The sequence below is a fragment of the Sminthopsis crassicaudata genome, chromosome 1 (genome assembly GCF_048593235.1).
Source record: "Sminthopsis crassicaudata isolate SCR6 chromosome 1, ASM4859323v1, whole genome shotgun sequence".
NCBI classification, from domain to species: domain Eukaryota; kingdom Metazoa; phylum Chordata; class Mammalia; order Dasyuromorphia; family Dasyuridae; genus Sminthopsis; species Sminthopsis crassicaudata.
In genome coordinates this window covers 218,259,381-218,284,476 of record NC_133617.1, presented here as the reverse complement: position 1 = coordinate 218,284,476, position 25,096 = coordinate 218,259,381, and the positions used below count along the sequence as shown (strand labels likewise).

Below are 25,096 nucleotides of genomic sequence, written 5' to 3'. Positions count from 1 at the left end.
CCTTCAGTCTAACCTTTGCTCAAAGACCTTTAGTAAACAGGAACCTACTTAATGTAAGGATGGACTATTTTATTTTTAGATAACTGTGATTGTTAGTCAATTTTCCCTTACAGTTACCCTGATTTTATGATTTCTACCTTTAGCCATTAATCTTAGTTCTGCTTTCTGGTGTCAAGTTGAATAGGTATGAATCTCTTTTTTGTGTGGTAATCTTTGAAATACCTCTACAAGTATTCTCTTATTTGCACTAAACATCCTCATTAACCTGTTCCTCCTAGCATCATCTTTAGGTTTTTCATTGTCATGGTTGTCTTACTCTGAACACTCTTTACTCATATGTTTCCTAAAATGTAACAGCCAAACATAAATCTCTAGGTTTGCTGTGATCAGGATACAGTACCCACATGCCTTTGAAGGGAGGCAAGTGACCTTGCATAGCCCTATCCCACTTAAATCCAATTCACTTGCATATCATGGCATTATCTCTCTGATGTCTTGATTTTCCTCAAGAACAAAGTACAAACAACAACTATGGCAATTCTATCTATCCTCATTCCAAATAAATACTCGAACACAATAACTTTCTAAATGTAGACTGTTTACATTAATTTTCTTACTTGCCATATCAACTGTTGACCCACTGAGTTTATAGTCTGTTGTAGCACACCCCTCCATCTTTTTCAGATGGACTAATAACTATTTTCCGCTTGAGCAAGTTAATTTAAAAAATATAACTTCTTAATTTTATTAAATTTCTTCTTCTAAGATTTGGCTCAATGTTTTGTCCTTCTAAGGTCTTTGTGAATCCTGAATATGTCATATATCATGTTATCTATTGGTCAAGCTTTATACACCTCCTAGCTGCAGGGTGAATTTGCATTCTATCTTTGTCTTTGGGTGTAATGGAAAAAATTAATCATTTCTTTTATGTATTTTTATTTAATTTTATTATTTATTTTTAGGTTGCCCACATGACAAAATTATAATGCAATGAAGATAAGTTTTGTTTTATCTAAACTTTGTTTTTCCTTATCATCTGATAATATTCTCCAAATGAGTATTTAATAAATATTTGTTGAATTGAACTGAGTTTCAGAAAATTTCTTTGTAAAATGCTTCTGTAATTAAATCAAATTATCAAATTCCTTCTCTCGTAGCTTTATTACCCTTCTCTGTTTCTCCTTTCTTTTTAATGCTCTCTGCTTTCAATTGTTAATTGAGAAATGTTTTAATATATTCCTTGTCTCTGACACAGTTCATTTTCTGCAAAAATTGAGTATTGTGAGGAGCTGGTGTGAATTGCTGATTTGAAATATAAAGGGAAAAATAAATATAACTATTTTTCCTCTACTCCATATCTATAGGGCATCCTGATTACTCCTATTTTATTCTTAATCATTTCATCTTTATTCTTTTCCTGATGTTTGATGAGCATATAGCTGAACTAAGTCATGGACTTCTACTTTTTTTCATACTATGTTTTACTTTTTCTTGGGAGAAGGGAGGGAGAAGGGAAAGAATAAACATTTACATAGTATGTACTAAGTTCCAGGCAATATGCTAAGCATTGTATAGGTATTTTATTTAATTTCATTTACAAAAACCCTGAGAGGTAGATTTTTGGTAGGCCCATTTTACAATTGAGGAAACTGGTGCAGATTGGTTAAGTGACTTAAGTGACTGGTTAAGTGCTTAAAGGTAACTCAACTACTAAAATTCTGAAGCTGAATTTGAATTTGGCTCTTTCTGAGTCCAATATTCTATCTGTTGTACCTTGTAACTGCACAAATAGCATATAATCATTTTATATATGTATGTTTATATATCTATCTTTTTCTTACTGCCCCATCTCAGTTTTGGTCTTAAAAAAAGATAAGCTCTTCCTCTTCATCTCCCTCACTCCCTCCAAACACAACAGAAGCAGCTAAGATACTTTTTTGGGTCAACTAAGTTTTAAATTCTGCTGACCACTATCTCTCTCAATCTGCCTTCCCCTTTTACAGCCTTTTCTAACTTGTTCCTTTTCCCTTCTACTTCTATTCTCCCTCCTATTAACCTTTTCTTTCCTTCCTCCTTTTCCCTCCTACTTCCCTGTAGGGTGAGACAAGTTTCTATATCAAACTAAATATGTCTGATATTCTCTTTGTGCCAATGAGAGAATATCCAATTAACCAAAGAGATTAAGGTTCATACAATGCTCACTCCCCTCCCTTTTTCCCCTCAGTTGTAATAGTTCTGTTTATCTCTTTATGTGATGTAATTTACCTCATTTTATCTCCCCTTTCCTTTTTCCAATATAATCCATTTTCCACCCCTAAAGTTTCTTTTTTATATTATCACAATAAAGTGAAATTATATTATACCCTTTAAGTATATATACTCCTAATAAAGATATAGTTCTCAAGAGTTAAACATATCATCATCCTATATAGGATTGTAAACATTTTAACCTTTAAAAAAGTTTTTTTTTTTTATCCTTTTATGTGTTTCCTGAGTTCTGTATTTGAAGATCAAATTTTATGTTCAGTTCTGTTTTTTTCTTCAAAAATATTGGAAATCCCCTATTTCATTGAATATCCATCCTTTCCTCTGAAAGATAATGCTTAATTTTGCTGGATAGTTGATTCTTGACTGCTTTTTACCACCTTTGTCCTCCAGATTATAATATTCCAGACCCTTTAATCCTTTAAAGTGGAAACTGCTAGGTACTTGGGTAATCCTGACTGTGGTTCCTCAATATTTGAATTGTTCTTTCTGGCTGCTTGTAGTATTTTCTCCTTGATCTGATAATTTTGGAATTCAGCTACAATATTCCTTGTTGTGTTTTAATTTTGGGGTCTTTCAAGAGATAATTAGTGAATTCATTCAATGGCTATTTTACTCTCTGATTTTAGGAGATTAAGGCAGTTTTCCATGATGATTTCTTAAAAGATGCTGAATAGGCTCTTTTTTTATTGTAGTTTTTCAGGTAGTCCAATAATTCTTAAATTCTCTCTCCTGGATCTATTTTCCAGACCTTCTGTTTTTAAATTTTTAAAATTTTATTTGACTGTTTCTTGATGTCTCATTGAGTCATTCACTTTCTATTTGTTCAATTGTAATTTTTAGTGAATTATTTTCGTTAGTTTTATCTTCTTTTGGATTTGATTAATTGAATTTAAAAATTAATTGTTTTGGTCATTAGATATTTTTTTCTTTTCACCAATTCTATTTTTTTTTAAACAGTTGTTCTCTTTTTCCATTTCACCAATTCTGTTTTTTAAGACCGATTTTTATCTTTTTTCATTTCATCGAATCTGTTTTAAAGGAGTTGTTTTTTTTCTTTTCTTTTTTTTTTTTTTTTTTTTTCTTTTTCCTTTTTCCATTTTGTCAAATGTAGTTTTTAAGGAGTGATTTTTTTCAGAAATGTTTCCTTTTCCAAACTCTCCTGCATAGTTCTCATTTCCTTTCCCCATTTTTCTTCTCTTTTAAATTCCTTTTTGAATTCTGCTAAGAGAGCCTTTTGAGTTGGAGACCAACTCATATCATCCTTTGAGTCTTCATCTGAAGGCAGTTTGCCCTTTTGTCCGCAGTTTTTGAGGTCTGTTCTTCCCTGTCTTTGTGATAGCTATCTATGGTCAGAGATCTTTGCCTTTTTTTGCTCATTTTTAAAGGTTGAGATCTGCTCCTAGAGCAAAGGGGGGGAGATTGTCCACAGTTGACTACGGTTTTATGTTGCCCTGGGGCCAGTGCTGCCAGCTTTCTTTCTGTGCTGTAGGTGTGGTCAAATTCTGCTTGTTATGCTGGGGTTCAGGAGCTCACTATTTGCCTTCTGTAGTTGTGAGGTCTTACAGATGCTTTTCCCCACTGGCTTCTGAACTAGGACAGAGTAGCCAATGTTACTATATTTGGGCTAAGAGCCTCCCTCTAGATTTCCCCAGTAAGTGGAGCTGTCTATTCCCTGGACCTCCCTGTGCTGGGCCTGTGCTGGGCCAAACCCCTCAAGGCAGACCTTTCCTGAAGTTCTGCTGAAAATTTGTTACATTCCAACAAATTGAGTTCTATTACTCCAAAATCTATTCAGAGGCTTGCTTCATCTGATGTTGATTCTGAGGGAAGCCAGGAAGAACTTAGACCTGTTTGCTTTCCATCATCTTGATTCTGCCTGTTTTAAATTCTTAAGACCTTATTATTATGTAGTTCCTCTGCATATTTAAAGATAGTAAATTATTTATAGAAATGAAAAGTATAAAACAAAACACTGTTAAGTAAAAATTTATAATTTTAAAGAGTTAGAAACATTTAAGTTCATATATCAAGAAAGAGAAAATATTTTTAATAATAATGAATTTTAAATCAAAGTATTAAGAACTTCTAAGAGCCAGGAGATGTTGTTCTGTGTTGATGCTGAAGGATAACATGGCAGTTTCAGTGTAAAACTAATTTTGAATAGAAGAAAATGACAGAAACAAATGGGAAAATAACATGGCAGTTTCAGTGTAAAACTAATTTTGAATAGAAGAAAATGACAGAAACAAATGGGAAAAAAAATCAGCCACATAATTCCTGTTATGTTTTATCATTATCCAGGAAATGTCAGAGTACCTGAAGAGCTGAAGTTTCCTCATGCATGTTGTGTGGGCATTGCTTCTCAAACCAGTCTTAGTATTTTTAATCCAACTGATCGTTGGTTACAAGTCAACATTGGAATACTTTGCATTACTGTTGATGGTGAAAAGGTAGGTTTTTCTGCCTGTCATTAGGGTCACATAAAGATTGTGAGGAACTAATCTTTACTTTTTTTCTTTTCAATTCAACTATTTATAAAATGTGTCTTAAACTGTTAATTTGTCTTTGTGAAATAGAAAGGTTTTAATATAGACAGTAATACTTTAATTTTAATTCTTACCTTACTCATTACAATTTTCAGTCATTCAGGTATTTGCTTTTTTCTAATTTTATTTTAAAAATTCCTCAATAAAAATGCTGGGCCAAGTAAAAATAGTAAATAAATTAAAAAGTACTGGGCCAAGTATAAATCACTACTTCATTGGAGACTTTTTCCCTAGCTAACATCACATCATTAATGAATATTCTTTGGGTCTGATTCTCTACCAGATCTGAATTTATTGAACTATCTATCCCATATCCCTCTTATCTTTAGTTACAATATAAGAAGCTATATAAAATGCTTTGCTAAAATAATCTTTAAGTGAACTAATATCTACTGCATTTCTCCCATTTATCTGTCTAGCAAGATTATCAAAAAGAAAAAAAGGTTTTTCTAGAATATAGCTTTGAAAATTCATTTTGGTTTCCATAGATGTCAACAACAGATTTATCTTATTTCTCAGTTGTATTCTTACAGATCCCTCACATCTTCTTTATTTATAATTAGTTTCTTTACCTTTGCTTTCACTTTCTTATTTCATTCTTTCTCATGTTTTAAGTCATGATCCACAAATCTAAATCATATTTTTAGACACTACCTATTCAATCACCTGTTCACTTTCCAGCTTTTCTCTTCTGATTTCCTTCATATCAAGATGCAAACTCTACCTCTAAGAGTTTGTTTTCTTGCCCCAAACATTTCAATCTTTAGCAATATTTTCCGAGTTTCATAGTGGTGATATCATCTGGCCATGTGGCTCATTGTAGGTAGTAATCATCTAGTTTGAATTTGGCTAAAAATGCCAGTAGCGACTGAGAGTGAACTTAGACATATAAGCTATTAGAATGTCTCTATTTTCATTTGTCCTTTGATGTCTATTTTCTTTGTCAGGTTTTCTTTCCTACTTCCCTTCTTTTTAATATGAATACTTACATAGAAGAGAATACTAACTTCTTACCACCAATCTGTTTAATTCTTGCTTGCAAAAGCACTTACCAGTTTATATTGCAAAACATATTTTTTAATTAAATCTCCTTTTTTTCATAGAAACCATGATATAAATATTGATTAAATCGATTCCTTAGCTTCCCAGAAAAGTTTATTTTCCCCATGATGTACCTGAAATATAGTATAAGGTATCTGTCATTTATGACTTTTTTTTTTTTTTTAAGAGAAAGAATATTGAGATCTCACATAATTGTGATACAATGAACATTTTCCCTCAGTGCAGCAGAAGTGTAGGAGTGTAGTTTTCTTGTCTTTTAGCCTATACCAGAATGAGACTATATCAGGTCAAAATTACTGTTGGTGTCTCCCAGGACATTGATTGACAAAAGGTAATAGAATTGTGAACAAGGTACTCAAGAGCAAGTCTTTTAAACTTTTTCCACTTGAGACCCCTTTTCACCTGATAATTTTAAAATATTTTCTGTAAATCAAACATTTACTGATAATAAATCATAAAGAAATTTATTTTAAAACAATTCTTTGGTATATACATAATTTTACCATTAAAGATGAAAGTGAATTTATGTATTAAAGAGATATGTTTGTTTATTTTTACATAAAGAATTAAATCTTGGTGGAATATTTGGCAGCTTTTATTGTTGCCAGATTTTTTTATGGCTTCCACATACAGTTACACAACTTAGACCCACAGTTTAGGAAATTGGCTTAAATTTCTTTTTTTGGCAAAAAGTTGGCAAAAATGGGCATAGAGTGGTTAATAAAGAGTAGAAGAAAGCTTGTTTTTTCCATTAATTAATTTGGACTACTTTTGAAGAATGGTACTTAAGTAGGAATGCTATTCTTTCTTTGCTTTTGCCTTTTTTTCCCCATTTGTTAATAACTGTTAAAACTGAGTCTAAGACATTGCTTAGTTAACAATGTGGTGGGGGTTTTTTTGTTTGTTTTGTTTTTTCCTCCTTAAAGGTAGATCTCTCAACATGCCGTTATTTGGTTTTTAAGAATAAAACTGTTATACAACCACATTCTACAGAAGAGATAAAAGTGCTTTTTATGCCAACCCACCCTGGGATTTTCAGATGTATATTAAGAGTTTCTTCCTGGCCTGTTTCATCAGATCTGGATACAATAGCACAGGCAGAAGCTTTAGCAAGTAGGGTTGTTTTAACAGCCATTGCTGAAAATCCTGTTATAGAGGTAAGTAGCAGTTTAATAAATGCTTTGGGCCATTTAAAGTAGATCAATTTACTTATTAGAGATATAGCATTAAAAAAATGGGTTTCTACTTTGAATTTCTACTTAGAATATTAAATTTAATTGCCATCCCTGTCACTTAATAGCTAAGACACTTCTGGCAAGTCATTTCCAATTTCTATCTCTCTTTTAATCTCAAAATCAAATAGTAATCATTTGTTGTTTGTCCTTTGCTCTTGAAAAAGACCGTGACATAAAGGAGGTTTTGCCATGACATTTAAGTGAGGAAGAGCTATGCAAGGTTACCTGCCTTCTGGGTCCAGTGACAAAATGTAGATCAGGATGACTAAAGATAGCCCTGGATGCAGTGGGAGACTGGTCTTTTTAAGCTAAGGTCTTTAATAGGTTTCAGTTTGACTGAGTCCATACTTATTTAGTGATTAAGGCTAGGTAGAACTGGTTAGTAAAACTTCAAATGAGCAGGAGTTTTTTTGGAGTATAATATGGAAAGAAATTTTATAAGTAAAACTCAAGTCTTTCATCTGACTCAAGGATTCAATTTATAGGAAAAAATTGCTTCTACCAATATAAACCAGCACCTGCTCTCAATTTACCAGGCAGGTTGTTTCAGAGACACCAAGAAGTGACTTAATCAGGCTTTGGTTACATGGCTAGTGTATGACAGAGAAAGGACTTGAACATAGTCTTTCTTGACTCTGAGGCTAGTTATTCTCAGAATAGCATGACAAGAAAAAAAGGATCTATTTTTCATTATATCAGTATCTGTAATAGTATTAAACTGGAAATATTATGTCTAGCAATTGGAGATTAGCCACATAAATTAGAATTTGTTATACTAATGATGACAAACTATAAGGATGCATAAAAATAATCAAAAGTCATGCAGAAACATGAGGAGAACTAGAATAGTATACATACACTGACCTGCAATTCTATGAAAAACAAAATAAAAAGAAATATAATTTCAAGATATTTAAAAGAGCAAGATTTTTTTTGTTCATTGTTAATTTCTTTCTCCTCTGGTAAAGTATACATTATATGTTAAGAACATATGTATAGTTTTTATTCCATGTGCTCCCAGTCTTTTGTTAATGATTTTAATGATCATTTGGCACTTATGTAGCAGTGTTATTATGAGGAAAATACTTAGATTGTAAAATATTTTATCAAGGTTGACATATCATTATTGACATCTTAGCCCAGCAGGTTAAGATAATGAGAATTTTGTATCTGAAGTGTGTGTGTGTGTGTGTGTGTGTGTGTGTGTGTGTGTGTGTGTGTGTACGTACACACATACATACATATGTGTGTACATACACACATGGTTAGGTAAACAAAACTATTATATCATTCAACAAATATTTATTAAGCACCTGTTATATTCGAGACCCTTTACTAACCTCCTAGATTATAAAGAATGACAAAAGATAGTCCCTACTCTCAAGGAGCTTACAGTCTAATAGGGGATAGTCAATGTCTATTTTTTGATTAAGAGAAACCCAGATATCCCAGAAAGACTTATGAAACAAAATACTGAATATGGAACTATAATAGTCAAGTATGAGTTGAGTCTAAGGTAGTAGTTTACATTTCTAGAAAAACTAAAAATATTAAAAAATACTGCCTTTTTAGAGGAAGGTAGCTATTTTTTCTTTCTTTTCTTTTTTTTAACAATCACTAAACAACTCTGTGCTATGTTTGGATTTTTAATAATTGTAAGGAGAAGAAATGGATAAAGGACAGGTGAAAGGCATATTTTGGATATATGGTGAGACTTAGAATAAATGGGTTATTGACTCTGGAAAAGCAAAGAATCTGATGTTAGAATTTATAGAAGTTGAAATAGTGAATTGCAGATGATGAATTAAATTTAATGATATCTAAAATTGATTTTTCTTTTTAAAAATTTATTCAACAGCAATCCAATATGCAAAAGTTGACCAAAATAATCACTGTCTCTATACATTGATCTTTTATCTTCAAACATTACATCTCCTCCAGACTTTTGAGAAATGAATAGAATATACCAAGAGAAGATTGATAACTGTTCCATATTTAGCTTTACAGGCAATTCAAGATCTTAACCCACCTTTCTTTACCTTTTATTGCATTTACTATATAACTAATTGATAATTCTCTGCAGTAGGCTTTCTGCCATGTGTGCTAAGAGTATTTTTTCATTCATTTGATGAGTATTGATTTAGACACCTGTTCTATACATGGCAATATACTAGACATGTGGGGTCTGTGAGAGGGAGAAGAAAAAGGTCAAAATCATATATAGTTTAAGCCATTTAGCAACTTAGAATGTAAGTACATCCACTCACTTATTAGTGTTCTCCCTCCATTTCTTTTAAAATCTTTTGTGTTTATCAGTATTATGCATGTTACTCTCATTAAAATATAAACTCTTTGAGGATGGCAACTATTTGATTGATTTTTGACATTGTTTCCCCATTACCTAGGACATATGACCTAAAGTAAATGCTTGATGATTGATTTAAAACAACTATGGTATTCATCTGAATGAAACTCTGGAATAAGATATCTCTACCTACCTATCTATCCATTCATCCATCTATATCTATCCAGAGAGAGATCTATATATTTACCCATGTACATATACTCATATATATTATTATAATATAAAAACTACTATACTTTTTAAAAATGGCTTATTTGTAGAAAAAAACAAAAATCAAAACTAGGGTTTGTCAGATTTTTCATGGCATTTGAGGAACCTTTTTTCTCCTAAAAATAAGTTGCTACTCAATGTAAGGTGTATAACAAGTTAAAGCAAATCCAGGAAAGTGGAAGTGTTTTTAATAGTAAAGAATCACAAAAAGTTGGATTTCTTGCAATTCAGGAGATTGTCATATGTGGGTCACATATCCATTCACATCTTTCTCCATACTGTTATGGGCCAGAACTTGAAACAATTGAGGAGACGTTAAATCTAGTTTAGCATCAATTTAATCCTACAACAAATAATGGTTTCCTAGTGATATAATGATTGGTGTATACTCAGTGCAGAGCATATAGCAGTGCGGAGCATATAGCAGGGATTGTGAACCACAGAGGGGAAGCTCTCAGAGCCAGAAAAAATCACACTAGAAGTTCTCGGAGGCTGAGACAGATTCATTCCATCGTCCTTCTTTGTGGTGGCTGGAGGCTGAAGCACAAACCTTTGAATTCAGAGAGATGTAGGCTATTCAAGCCTGAGCTAAAAATTTGTTATGCAGGGATAATGGTTAAAGATTAGATTAGAAAAGTATATTGAAACCTTCAGTTATTAGATTAAGGATTTTGGACTTCATCCTGTAGGTAGAATAGTTGCAGGCAAAAATTGAATTTCTGAAAAAATAAATTTAGTGCTGATATATGTGGCATAGTGGAAGTGAAAAACTTCTGCGGTGAGAAGATTTGTCTTAAAATAATTTTCTGAAGAATCTAATCTAGAACTTCTGGTCACTATCAGATATAATATTTTGTGGGAAAAATAAGGGAATATACAAATTATACATGTACGTACATACTACTATTTCCTTTTTCATTTAACTATACCTCAAATTATCATTATTTTAAATTAATATTTTCCGCTTTTTACATATGTTTTGTTAAGAGAATTAAATGCAACAGTAATCATCTGTTAGGCACTTAGATGCTAAGTACTGCATGCAAAAAGCACAAAAATAACAGTCCATGTAAGAAACTTCTATACTATTGTGAATTCTTCAAAAAGTAAGTATGTACTTTTGAACCTGTAGTTTTTATTTTAGGATGAATAAGTAGTGCCTAGTAAGCGGTGCAGTGCGTAGAGTGCTAGGCTTAAAGCCAGGACTCATTTTGAATTCAAGTTTAGTCTTAGATATTTAGTAGCTATATGACCCCAGACAAGTCATTTAGCCCTTTTTGCCTCAGTTTCTTCATCTGTAAATAATCTGGAAAAGGAAATGGTAAACCATTCCAGTATCTTTGCCAAAAAAACCTGAAATGGAGTCATTAAAAGCCAGACATAACTGTGAAACAGCTGAACAATAACAGTATACAGGGTGTCCAAAAACTCTTGGTGTAGATACTTTTCTTTGTAAAGCCTTAAAACTGCCTTAAGACTTTATGTATTATTTAAACTTAAAGTTTGGAATTTATGTATTACTTAAAGTTTGGAATTTTTTTCTGATAAATTTTGTTATACACTTGAATATTTCTTAGAGTTTAACATTAGAATTTCTAAAAAGTATTCATGCTTATTTTACTCGTGTTGAGATTATTAGGATTTAAACATAATTAGATCTTTGTGACTTAGATGTTCGTATCAGTGGTGCTATGCCCATTGCAATATTATAATTCTTAATGAAAGAGTTTTTCAAAAGTTATTTCTTTCATCTTTTTTAAAAAAAATAGGTGGAACCAGTCAAGGCAGACATTCTTGATTTTGGAGATCTAATTTATGGAAGTTGGAAAGTTCTCCCATTAAAGTTCTTAAATAAAACTCATGCTGTTATTCCAGTTAGGCTCATCATCAATGCAGTAAGTATGCCAGATATCTAAAGCAAATTTAGAATCTGTCTTGCTTTTGGAATTTTTAGAAAGAACTGGGTTTGAAGTGGTAATAAAGTTCTATTATGTATATCTCTTCTCAGTGATATGGTGATTCAAGACACTTCCAAAGAATTCATGGTAGAAAATGCCATCCACATCCAGAGAGAACTGAATACAAATTGAAGTAGATTGAAGCATATGATTTTCACTTGATCTTTTTTGTGTTTTTTTTTTTTTTCCCTTTTAGTTTGTTTCTTCTCTCCCAACTTCACTAATTTGGAAATATGTGGAAATAATATAGATATATGCACATCTATCACCTATTTAGACTGTTACCTTTTTAGAGAAGAGAGAGGGAAGGAGAAAAAAAATTTGGAATTCAAAAAAATTTTTTAAATGAATGTTAAAAATTACCTTTACCTGTAGTTCAATACCTGTAGTCCAAACAAATAAAAGTATTTTTTAAAAAAAGAAATTCTAGGTCCAAATAAAAAGAAAAAGACATTGTTAGTATTGCTAAAATTAATTTTTGTGTTTTCCAAACAGAATGCTATAGCTTGGCGTTGCTTTACATTTACTAAGGAACCAGTTAATGCTGCTTTAGAAACTGCTTTTCAGAGTGATCTGATTACTCAGCTCAAAACTCCTTCTGTTATAAACCATATCATGTATGCCAGTCATGATGGACATGTAAGTTGGGAGTTTTTAACATTTATTTTAATTAGAGGGTACAGGGCAAGTTTTTTTTAAAGATTTCTTTCATTAAATTAATTTGTAATGAATGTCTCTTTTGCCAAAAAAAAAAAATTTATTTTCTTTAAATAATCTTAACAGTATCTATGTTTAATATCTTTTCTAGGAATTTCTGAAGATTTGGGTTATTTTCCGTAGTCCAAAAAAACAAATCTCTTCTTCAGGTATTTCCTAATAGCATTTTGATATAATGTTGTAATTTATACATTTTTGTACTAACACTATTGGATAATTTAAGGCTTTTTAAAGCTAACATATGAAGGAGGAATATACATTTTGAATAAACGTTAGGACTGTGAACTTAGGGTAGAGTGAGATAAATGGAGATAAAGGGGTGTGTGTGTGTATGGATAGTGAGTTTTTAGAAATATTTTGAAATCATAGGAAAAAATTATTAGCTGAGTTTATATTATATCCTGGTTAAATTTAATTTTATCAAAAGTTGCTAATAAGCTATATTATCTAAGAAATGTTCAAGGTAATCAGTAAATCAGAAGGTCTGTACCAATTTCTGCTTTTTCTTTAAAGAACTCTCTTACTTTAGAAAAAATCATTTAATCCCATTAAGTATATTTTTCTTAACTGCAAAGTAGAATACTTGAACTGATTGTCAGAGTTGTAAAGATGTGCTTTGTTAGTTATAAAAGGCAATAGTAGTATAACCATTTTATATAGTTTTTTTGCTGCTGCTGTTATTCTGTAGTGTACTAACTACTATTGAGAGACATTTGAACCTACTTAATCATTTTTAAGATCTTTACAACATTATGAAGAAATTGATGCTAACTTTATTCATTCAAATGGGCCTCAAGAAAGAGCAATAACAACCAAATATATAGAGACACTGATTATTTTGGTCAACTTTTACTTGCTGCTGAATAAATTTTTCAATTTATCAAATTTCAAATAATTTTCAAATTATATTTCAATTCAATGCTAAATAAAAAAATCTCAACTATAAAGGAGCCTAACAGATATCATATAAGGAATATTTATCAGGAAATATTAGTGCAAGAGGGGTTAAGGAGGGTCTAAAAGAATCTACATAAATAACTTTACTAAGTCAGAGAAAGAAATACTAAGATGAATTTTAATTCAAGGACAAAAACTATTTGTTTTCTATTTTTTATAATCCTACTGTGTGAAAGAGCCAGATGTATACCCCCAAGTAAACAACTCTAAAATAAGAAGAAATTTTTTACTTACTACCCCAAAACTATTAAGGGACAGACACTATATTCGTCTTATGCTGAAAAATAAAAGCAACTCCAATTATTATTTGTATGACTGTCTTTATGGCTGTACTGTTTTTATATCAAAATAGCCATTTGTTTATAGACATGTAATTATGACAAAGATTGACTTTTCAGAACTTTATCTCATTCCTTCTGTCCTATATGATAAATAAGGTACATATATTTATTTTTTCAAAGAAGAAAACTGGAGTAAAAGGTGATTAAATGACATGGAGAGCTAGTATTAAAATTGAACTGTTTCATTATAAAACCCAATTATTTTTTCATTATATTGTGGCAGGAGTTCTCAAACGAAGCCCCTGTGGGCCAGATGCGGCCGGCTGAGGACGTTTATGTGACCCTCCGGGTTATGGCAAATGGGCTAAGGGGGCAGAGACAGAGTGTGAGCTTTGTTTTTACTATAGTCGGGCCCTCCAACAGTCTGAGGGATAGTGAACTGGCCCCTTATTAAAAAGTTTGAGGACCACTGCATTGTGGTACCAGAATGTTGGTTAAAACTGATTTTCCTTTTTCTTTCCCCTGAGATTTTGCTGTACTAACTATATGTTAATTACCAAAATCCTGTCACAAAATTTAATCCTCTTGACCCAAAGCATAATTCAAGTGCTATCTCCTTCATGAGGCTTTCCCTGATCATCCCCTCTTCTATTAATGCCTCCATCTCAAAATTATCTAATATTTATATATACACATCCTTGATTATTTTACTCCCTAATTGAATAGAAAGTCTTTGATGACAAGGACTTTAAAAAATTTTTTTATTTTCATTTATTTATTTATTTATTTTTTATTTTAGTGATAAAAAAATACTTTTACCAAAATCTTGCAAAGTGCCTGACTACATATGGTATGCACTTAACAGTTACTTAATGGTTAATTATTCTGTTCAATATATCTTTAAATCAGGGCAAATATAACCATATGTTTAGAAAACCATTATCTCACACTGAGTAGGTGCTTAACTATAAGCACCCTGCTATCCTTGATTCAAGTACACTTTTTCAGAGTTCCAGCCCTCTACATCTAAGGACAAAAACTATTTGCTTTCTATTCTTTTATAATCCTGTTGTGTAAAAGAGCTAGATGTATATCTCCAAGTAGACAACTGAAATAAGGAGAATTTTTTTACTTTTTAATAAACCCCAAATTAAGGGGCAGACATTATATTTGTTTTATGGTGAAAAACAAAAGGATCTTGGGAGAAAATATGTAAAAATTATCTAGTATACTTATCTGTTAGGATTACTAGGTGAGAATTCAGGTTGTCTGGACAATTACAAGGTGAGAACTCAGGTTGACTTGATAGAAGGAGCAAGCTCATTGGCTGAAGTGGTTCTTCCCAGAAGCCCTTGCATTATCCCACGCCCATTCTCTGGGAGGATAAGAGGCAACATTGGGCCTGGAGAGCAGATTGGACTGGAGAAGGACAAAGAGAAAAAGACTCTGCACTACATCTGGCTTGACGCAGCTCTCTGCAGGAAGGGAAGTCAGCTCTCTGCAGGAAGGGAAGTCACTTCTCTGGACAAGAGTTAACAGCAACTGCCTGGAGACAACGGTTCACTACAGGAAGAAGAATCTGTCTGAAAGATTTGAGTAGACACAGCAGATCTCTTCCCAGAGAGCGATCCAGCAGCTTCTGGAGACGACAGCTCGCTACACTTATCTATAATGGTTGCACATGCTCAGTGTGCTGTAGTGATGTAATCGTACTGAGGTATTTAAGGGAGTCTCAGACACAGAAAGAGTCTCTCTCTCAGCCACAATCACAAAAGGAGTCTCAGACACAAGAGAAGACTCCAGACTCCATCTTTGACCATCCTCTTGGATCTCCTGTCTTCATTACTTCTCTACTAAGACCAAGGACTCAGGTTGATCCCGGGATGCTCCAGAAAACTAGCCTAGACATTACCCTTGAATTAAAATTCATCTTATTTCTTTCTCTGACTTAGTGAACTTATTTATGTAGAATTTTTTAGATCCTCCTTGACCTTTCTTGCACTGTTTAACCTATGATACCTCCTGATAAAATTCCTTATTGACATCTGTTAGGCTCCTTTGTAGTTGGACTTTTTTTTTTTTTTTTTTTTTTTTTTTTTGATCCTTGTATTCACAGGCTGCTTTAATTTGTATCTGTGATATTAACTGAGGAATAGAACTTTTGTTGTGTTTTTTTTCAAACCACAATATATAATGTTTTGAACCCAAGTATTCTTAATGAATTACTCAAAGTTCAGTTTTATTTTAGTCATAGAATTTTCAATATGTTAAAAATCACATGATTTGAAACTTTAGTTTCTGATTTTGGCTAAGTGCAGACAGTTTCACATAATGAGATGGTTAGTATAAATGAGATGGTTTAGCAGTTATGTTATCAATGTTATTTTACAGGGAACCTGGGCCCAGCAGAAGAATTTTTAGCAAGAATTGATGTGGAAGTTGATAGCCCAAGCCCTACGACTGTTATTAAAAGTATTGCTCTTCGAGCAAGAGTAGGAATAGCTAGGATACATGCTCCAAAAGACTTGCAGGTACTAGTTATGAAACATAAAGCTAATCTTTCAACTGGTATATTGAAATTAAATTTAAAATTATTAATTTTTAAATATTTAATTTTAAATTTAATATTAATCTTTCTTAGAGTGAGGAATATTTTTATTTTTAATTTCACTCTTATTATCTTTTATTTTTATATTGCCTTCATTGGGATTATACTTTTTTGCTTATTAAACAATTTCTTATACAAACATTAAGAAAAATGAGACAATAGAAGATGAACAAAACTGGAACTGACTTTGTGGTGTAGTATATGCAGTGTTTTAACCCCAAATCTCTATTGATGCAGATGATTCTGATCTATGTTTTACCATAGTTAAGGGGATTCATGAAAGCACCTTGGATGCTTTTCTTTTAGTGATAAGCTGCTCCTCATAAAACAAAACAAAACAAAAAACCTGCTGTTTTTCCCCTAGAGTATGCATTTGTTGGCCAGTGTGGGTTCATCAACAAAGCAATTTCTGCCTTTGAAAAATGCTGGAAATATTGATGTCTATTTAAATATTAAGGTAAGACTGATTAATAATGCTGAATGAAGACTTTTGAGAATGTCATAAGTACAATGAGGTAGCATATGATATAGTAGGAAAAATATTCAATATGGTGTTTTTAGAATTGATTGAAAAATATAGCATTTTATGAGTCAAAACCTAGGGTTTTACACATATTCATCCAGATCTAGATTTCAGTGTGCAACAAAGGATAATTAGAGGAAAATTAAGTATAGAGGTGTGTTATTCAAAGCTAGCAAACTGGGTATGAAGTGGGGAGAAGATACCATTGAACTCTCCTCTCCCTGACCTCTGACTTGGAGGCTATAGAAACAATGAATAAGACAAAGTGATGAGCAGAGAAAAAGAAGTCACAATAGCTTACAGGGGGAAAAAGAAAAATGGAAGCAGGAAAGTAGAGGATGTTCATCTGGGTATTAAATTGACTTCCATTTGTAATAATATACATTTTTATAGATTTCAGATCAATTCAGTTACTTTTCTGTAAACCCAGAGAAGCTTTTTCTTAAACCTGAAGAGGAACAAGAAATTACAGTCTCATTTACTCCGAAGGATTTCAAAACTTGTGAAGAAAGGTGATGTAAAATAGTTTATACATTGATCTGTAGTTTTACTTAAAATTTTTAGTTCTAGCGTTAAGTGAATCTAGTGATTTGAATATGCTACAATGTAACATTGTGCTGCAGCCACCTGATCAGAATCATGAAGTATTTATTTTTTCCCTGGATTCTAGATATTAATGTCTTGACTTAAAGACCAATTTTCCACTCTGTATTTATTGAAATTTTTTTTTATTATAATAGATTATTGTAACCATTTAAAAAACTAAATCTCTAAAAGGATTTCAGAAAAAACTTTTTGGACTCTGAAAATATCATTTTTAAAATAAAAAATAATATATATATTTTTAACAAAACTTGTAGTTCTTTATGTTGAAAATCTATTTGAATTAAACTTTTTTTTTTTTTTTAAACTTTTTAGTTTATTTCCATGCTTTTGTGAATCTTGAGAAGGTTTTTATACCTCAGGCTTTTTCCCAGTCATGTGACTCATAAATATTTAGTGAATGATAACTCTTGTCTTGGAATTTGATGTCACTGGTTTGTTATCCGTTTTTAATCTGCTTTGCTATACTAACCTGGGCCATGTAGTTTGCTCAGTGGTTGGCTCCTCTTTTGGGCCACAGGTGGTCAAACCCATAGCTCCCCAAACTAAACTGTTCAAGTTATTAAAAGGTTTTGTTCTGTAAAACTCTGAATCTTTTTACCTCGACTTTTTAGAAAACAGAAGAGATGATAGTAAAGTCCACTTTTCACAAAGCATCTATGAAATCCTTCAGTTGAATGCCTCTTCATGAGGAACCCATTCTTTCTTTTAAATAATTCACATAAAATAAATTATTTTGTTATTTGAAATCATTATACTGAGTTGAACTTTGCCACTCAACATGTGCTACTAATTTTTTCCTTTGAAAAAATTCATGCTCATTTAAAGTTTAGCCAAGTTCTACTTAATCACCAAATATATGTAGTCTCGGTCAAACTGAGACGTGTTAAAGACCTTAGCTTAAAAAAAAAAAATGTCCATCGCACCCAGCACCATCTCCAGTCATCTGGATCTTTATCTGGCCATTGGACCCAGATGGCTCTGGAGGGGAAAGTGAGTCAGGTGACTCCCTCACTTCAATCCAGTTCATATTCCTGTCATGGCATCATATCCCTGATGTCCTGGTCCTCTTTGAGAACAAAGGACAAAAATCAACAACCACAACCACAGTGATCCACAGAGTGCCATTTCAAGGGAGCCGTAGAGAGGTATTTTCCCAATTGTCATTTACTATTAGTACATGTGATATTTTTTATGTTTAAAAGGATATTTTGCTTAGATGTTAGAAACCACTGTTCACATGATACACTTAGAAATAATTAAATAAGTGTTACTAAGTAACAATACAAGCTGTTCAATTCAGATTTTTCTTTTTATAGCCTCTTGAAAATACTAGTGCAGCCATCCGGACCTCAGTATGAAGTAATGTTGAAAGGTGAAGTAGATTCTTCAGGAAACAAGTATCAGACATCTGCTCCTTCGTCTCACTACTCAAATGTTCCACCTATTTTATCTAACAAGCAGTTTATGACATGGGGAGGTGTTGCACTTGGAAGAACACAGTAAGTATCTATACATCAAGTCTTAATTATAGTTTAATAATCTTCTCTACTATGTTATTTTATGCTACCATTTGAAAAAATGGTGTAATTGTATATTGAACATCAGTTGTTTCCTTTTCAGTAATTTTATGGTTTATTAAGAAAATATTATGGAAAAAAAAATCATGAACTGCAGGAAGCTATCACAAAATCCTAAAATATTTGCTTAACCTCTACTTATCAAATTAGACAGTCAGCAAAAGTTAAGTTACCACTATAATGAAAATAATAGATTAGAATTGGAGACATGGTCACTAGCTTCGAGATGTTTTTAAATAGATAGCTCAAAATGGTGTTGTACCATAAAACTAATTACAAATTGCTTTAGGAATCACTCTAGAAAGATATGAATTCCAGAATATAGCTGAAAGTTTTTCTGATCAATGAATTTCCTGTTAAGTTTTATTTTAAAATTGTGGAGGGCTTAATGCTACATTCAAAATGTTTTATACCAGGAATGTCACACTAAGAAACAGGGGCCTATATTCCATACCTAGATATCCTTTTAAATAATATATTAACTTAGTTTTTAAAATGTAATAATTGTAAATATGTAATGTGATTCTTCTGTATTGTTTTTATTTATTTTGTTAAACATTTCTCAGTTATATTTTAATCTGATTTGAGTGACCCTTGAGATTGTTAAAGCAGCTATGTATTTGACATCTCTATTTTACACTGACTTTAGATTGATTTTAACAGATGTAATTTTTTTTGTGTGTGTTCTTTTTCTTATCATTTGAACTTACTTGCCTCTTTCTAGAAGTCATTTTTTTGGCAGGGAGGAAGGAGAAAGAAGGAAACTTGTAGACAGTAAGTCAAATCTAGGCTTATTGTAGGTCAAAATTTCTTCACAGAATTTTAAGGCTTGAAGAAAATTGAGAGGAACTTGTAAAATAATATTAGCCTAATTGAGAAAACCAAGGCTTAGAAAAAATTAAGTGACTTTCTTTGTGATCTGGGACTGTTAACATAGTATGTGATCAGTAATTTAAGCAAGACATAATTTTAAAATACTTTGGCAGTAGTCTCAAAAACTAAGATGAGAGTATTATTTCATGAAAATGGCTTTTATTTTGTAAAAAGAGATGGCACATGATTAAAAGATATTTGTAAAGTGCTTTAGCACAAAGCATCTTAAACTGTAGGTTGCGACCTCATATGGGTTGCAACACTGAATGAATGTGAGGATTACAAAATTATGATTTAATATCAGTAAATGTTTGATTTGTATATTTATTTTATGTAACTATATATTCAGCATCGCAAAAAAATTTATTAGGCAAAAAGGGTTAACCAGTGGAAAAAGTTTAAAAAGCTCTGTTTTAGCACATTGCTTGGCACAGAGTAATATTTAATAAATTTTGCTTGTTCTTTTCCTCCTCTTTTATCTCCTTTTTAAAACAAGATGCTGTTGTTTCTCTTGGGGAATGAATAAAACAGAGCCTTAATTCCGTTAAATCTAAAAGAAATCAAATGAAACCTAAAATTTCCCTTGAATAAATTTCTACACTTTTTGGCCTTGTTAGAACAAAAATTTTGTTACTTTTGTTAGCCATGTCTTCTTAGATAGGTTATGATATAATAATCTGTGGTGTTGAAGGGATAATATACATTACAGCTTCCAGATGAGACTAAAATCTATGTCCCACATATATAAATGGATTATCATTAGAGAAGTGCCTATGTGATTTTAGATCAAATGAGCAATTTCACTAGTAGAAGATGAAGAGTCAGAAAAACTATTTCATCTCTCTTTTGAGAAGGATATTAGGAGGAATAAGATAATTTTAGAAAGAACCGTTATTGCAGAGGTTTGTCATAATTGACAAATTATACTTGGCTCCTTTAGCCTCGAAATTTCACATGAAGGTACTTTTTGCAGAAGAGATTTGAAGGAGTTTGACTTACCAAGTTCTGCCCTAGAGCTCCAAGAAATGTACTAAATTCATCTTAATAGTTACTAATTACTATTACTTCAAAAGCTGTATCTTGATTATATAGCTTTATTGACCATTAATACATTTAACTTTTTTGTGTTTAATAGTTAAATCAGAATCTTATTGATTAGTAATTTGATAACTCGTAATTTGCCAGTCCATGAATAAAGGGTTTGTGTTAATAACTACTTCAATCCTTTCTTTTTGATATAGCCATGCTTTTGGTCTAATCAGTATGTGAAAACTCCCTACAGATATTAAGCAATCATGTGCTGCATATCAGTCTAGACTCCAATTTATAGTATTTTAGAATGACCTTGAGAGCTTAAATGACTTGACCAGGGTCATACAGGTAGAACTTGAACCTAAATCTTACTAATTCTACGTCAGCTCTCTATCTACTGTGCCATGCTGTTTCTCTGTTTTGTATTCTCAAGAATAATTATACTAAATGTACTTAAGATCAGTGGTTTTTTGAAATTTTGGAAGCTTCTACCAACTGAATATATGCCAAATTAGTTTTAGCTTTTTATTAAACCAAAATTAGCAGTACCTCTACTTCAAAAGACTTTATTACTATTTAAAAGGACTATTTCTCCCAATAAGCATAAATGTTAGGTTTAACTTTGAATTTCAACTTTTATAAATACGTAAGCCTTTTTTTGAAGACATTTTGATCAAGGCAATAAAACCTTCAATAAAATTAAGGTTTAGTCTTCAGAATTAAGGTGCAAGTAGATAGAAGACTTATTCAAGTATTTGTTATATCCTTGCTAAGGATATATTTTATCTTTAGCTATTATATATGGCCTTTAAGAGATAAAAGATTTTTGATGTTCCCATCCTCTCTCACTTCTGTTTTATATATTGTACTGAAGCACAATAAAAGTGTAGCTGGGTAAAAAACTCTATTGAGTATAATTTTTCTTAATGGGAAACATGGCAAGAAGGGTGAGGTAGGTATTAAAAACTACAACTTCTAGGATAGTAAAGAATGTCTTGGAAAATATAAATGTCAGGGTGAGTAAGTTTGGATATCTTGGCTCTACAGAATGAATTTGCAACATGATGCAAATGTTTTGTGACTATTCTGTTAAAAGTTGGTATCCCATGTTATATAAATAGGGATTTAATGGAAAAATTTAATACTTTTACCTCCAAAATATCAACTATGTTGTTACATACAAATCAGATGTTTATTACATGTAATTTGGAGGTATGAAAATTTTCCTTTTTCCTCCCTTCCTCCCAAAACTCTTTCCAAATTTCATTTATCCTTTTATTTCATTTTCCATTTATTTCATAACTTCACTTGATTTGAGTGGTATTTATAGGTTCTGCTGATCTATGCCCAGTCCTGGAGTGTTTGATGACCAAATTGGTCTGGAAATTCTTTATTTGGGATTCCTTTAATGAATTTGCTTTAGGTATAAAGGTATATATGTACCATAAGATAAATACTAAGAGTAAAGGAGTGATGAACATATATGAGAGTTGAGTTTAAACAGGAGCTTTTAAAGGTAAGTTTTTAAATCTTGGTTTTTAAGGAATTAAAGAATATGGATTTGTGAAGAGTTTTTGTTTCTAGTTATATTCATGTAGATAGAAAGTTTCTGTTAAAATTTTGTTTTTTAAGTCTTCAGAAACTAGCACTCAGAAATAACTCGTCAACTACAACTCAGCATTTACGTCTGTTGATAAGAGGACAGGATCAAGATTGCTTTCAGGTTTGTAGAGTGTAATTAATTTGAAAAACACTTCTAGGAAAATCTGTAATAGCAGTCTTTGGAGAATTAGCTTAGTTTATTAAAAAAAAAAATTTGTTGAGTTTTATCTTTGTATCAGTCATTTCCCATCCTTGTACCAGATTGAATCTTCTCTTATGATGGAAAAACAATTAAATGAAAACATGCAGTTCACAAATTTTGATAGTACTTATACTACATTCTGTAAGTTCTGTGTCCTAAGAATGAATTTTGGTTTTTGTTATTTATCTTTTAAATGCCAAATGTGGGAATGATAAGTAATTTTAGCTTGCTTTATTATGTATTGTGTATAAAAATTGTTCTTTTTGTTGTTTGTAGCTTCGTAATACTTTTGGTTTAGAAGAACAGCTAACAAGTAACTGTGAAATCAGAATTCATCCAAAAGAGGACATTAACATCTTCTTATTGTTTGCACCAACCCGAATATCTTGTATGCTGGCTAAACTTGAAATTAAACAATTAGGAATCCGATCACAACCAAGCATTAAATTCAGTGTAAGATAAACTTTGTTAGAATATAGTTTCTTTGTCTTTCACTATCTGACAGTGACTTTGTGGTTTATTGATTTGTCTTACAAACTAAAGGATGCATACTTCTCTTTTAGTAGAATCTATTCCAAATAGATTTTTGTCTTTGCTGAAGTTCTTATAGAATCACAGTTTTTTTTTTTTCATAGTGGCTAGAAACTGGAAATTAAATGGATGCCCATCAATTGGAGAATGGCTGAGTAAATTATGGTATATGAATGTTATAGAATATTATTGTTCTGTAAGAAATGACCAGCAGGATGAAATGAAAGTAGGAAGAGGGTTACATGAACTGATGCTGTGTGAAATGAGCAGGACCAGGAGGTCATTATACACTTCAACAACAATACTATATGAGGATCAACTCTGATTGAAGAGTCTATCTTCAACAATGAGAGGATCCAATTGATTAGTGATGAACAGAACCAACTACACCCAGCGAAAGAACACTGGGAAATGAGTGTGCACTGCTTGCATTTTTGTTTTTCTTCCTAGGTGATTTTTACCTTTCTAAATCTGATTTTTCTTGTGCAACAAGAGAACTGTATAAATATGTACACATATAGTGTATTTTAGATATACATGTATGTTAACATGTATGCCTTCCATCTAGGAGAGAGGGGAGAGGGAAGGAAGGGGAAAGTTGGAGCAGAAGTGATTGAAAGGGTCAGTGTTGGAAAATTACCTATGCATGTGTTCTGTCATAAAAAAGCTATAATTAAAAAAAAAAGAAAAAGAGTCTTAAAAAAAAGAATCACATAGTTTTTATTCAGGCTTATGATTTATTGACATGGCAGATTTTTAAACTATATCATTTTGTACTTCTTTAAAAGATTATCTTTTGGTTACTAATTATTTTCTGGCTTTAAAATTTTGGGGAGAGGAAAGCTCATACATTTTCTTTAAAGTGTTCAAAACCTAAAAATTCTTAGGATCATAGATTTTGAGTTGAAAGAGATCTCTCAAGTTGTCTTAATTGACTCATTACAGGCGAGGAATTTGAGGCCAAGGACATTCTATGATCCAGCTTCACAGAGGTAGTAAACATCAAAGATATAAGATCTAACTTAGAGTCAGTATACTTTTCACTAGGTTATGTCTTCCTGGATAATTGGAGTGAATAAGAAAGGAGGAATACTACTAGATTAGATTTTTCTTCCAACATCTTAAGGCTTTTGAGTTATAATTTCTAGTTTCAGCAATTTGAAGCAATCCCCCAAAATATAATAGTTATGGGAAGTAACCATTATATAGTAGATAAAGAGCTGGTCTGGTAGTTGGAAAAACTTTTGTTCAAGTCCCATCTCTTGTGATTTTGAGTCTTTTGGTGCCCTAGGTTAATCCCTTAAGATAAAGAGCTCAGACTCTGGGCAGTGTAATTGGGGAAATGTTTAATAAATAATATAGTACAGCATAGTAAATGTTAAATTGTGGTTTTCTAACTCAGTATTCAGTCACACAAATCAGTTTCTATTTAAATTTGACATAGTTGCTCTAAGACAAAAGTTGGACAAAGTGTCTAAGTTGGACAAAAGGTCTGGATCTGCATTGGTAATTTCCTAATTGAATAAAGAAATTAAAGATTTAAGGCAAAATAAGTTTCTGAGTCACTCTCTTCCATTATTTAGAAGAATTATAAGTAGATTGCATTGAATTGTGTAGTGAATTTGCTAAGAGTCAAAAATCTGGAATGCTGACTCTTAAAAAGCGCAGTGTTAATTATAGAGACCAATTTTATTGAACATATTAGCACAATTTTTTTTATTTGCTTATAAATAAGTGTTTGAAATCTTTGTTTCAATACTATGTTGCTATTTACTCAATAGTCTTGTTGATATCCTTACATAGGAAACACTTTTCCCCAGGCTATAAACTCTGGTTTTAACATTATAATGTATGAGGATCCCTGAATTAGAAGGCAGAAAATCTGGTTTGTGTGTGATTCCTTGTAGTTTACCATATTGAATATATCATATCAATTAGTCAAC

General features: G+C 31.8%; 1 protein-coding gene across 1 annotated transcript in view; it reads left to right on the top strand.

Annotated features, from left to right (window-relative positions):
* The window catches only part of CEP192 (centrosomal protein 192), a 164,431-nt gene that overhangs the window by 99,514 nt on the left and 39,821 nt on the right, over positions 1-25,096 (top strand). The window contains exons 29-39 of the mRNA XM_074279226.1: positions 4,570-4,718; positions 6,803-7,033; positions 11,456-11,581; positions 12,140-12,283; positions 12,453-12,510; positions 15,991-16,130; positions 16,572-16,664; positions 17,124-17,242; positions 18,653-18,835; positions 22,451-22,541; positions 22,899-23,075. Coding sequence (XP_074135327.1) covers positions 4,570-4,718; positions 6,803-7,033; positions 11,456-11,581; positions 12,140-12,283; positions 12,453-12,510; positions 15,991-16,130; positions 16,572-16,664; positions 17,124-17,242; positions 18,653-18,835; positions 22,451-22,541; positions 22,899-23,075 — 1,511 coding nt within the window. The remainder of the gene's footprint in view (positions 1-4,569; positions 4,719-6,802; positions 7,034-11,455; positions 11,582-12,139; positions 12,284-12,452; positions 12,511-15,990; positions 16,131-16,571; positions 16,665-17,123; positions 17,243-18,652; positions 18,836-22,450; positions 22,542-22,898; positions 23,076-25,096) is intronic.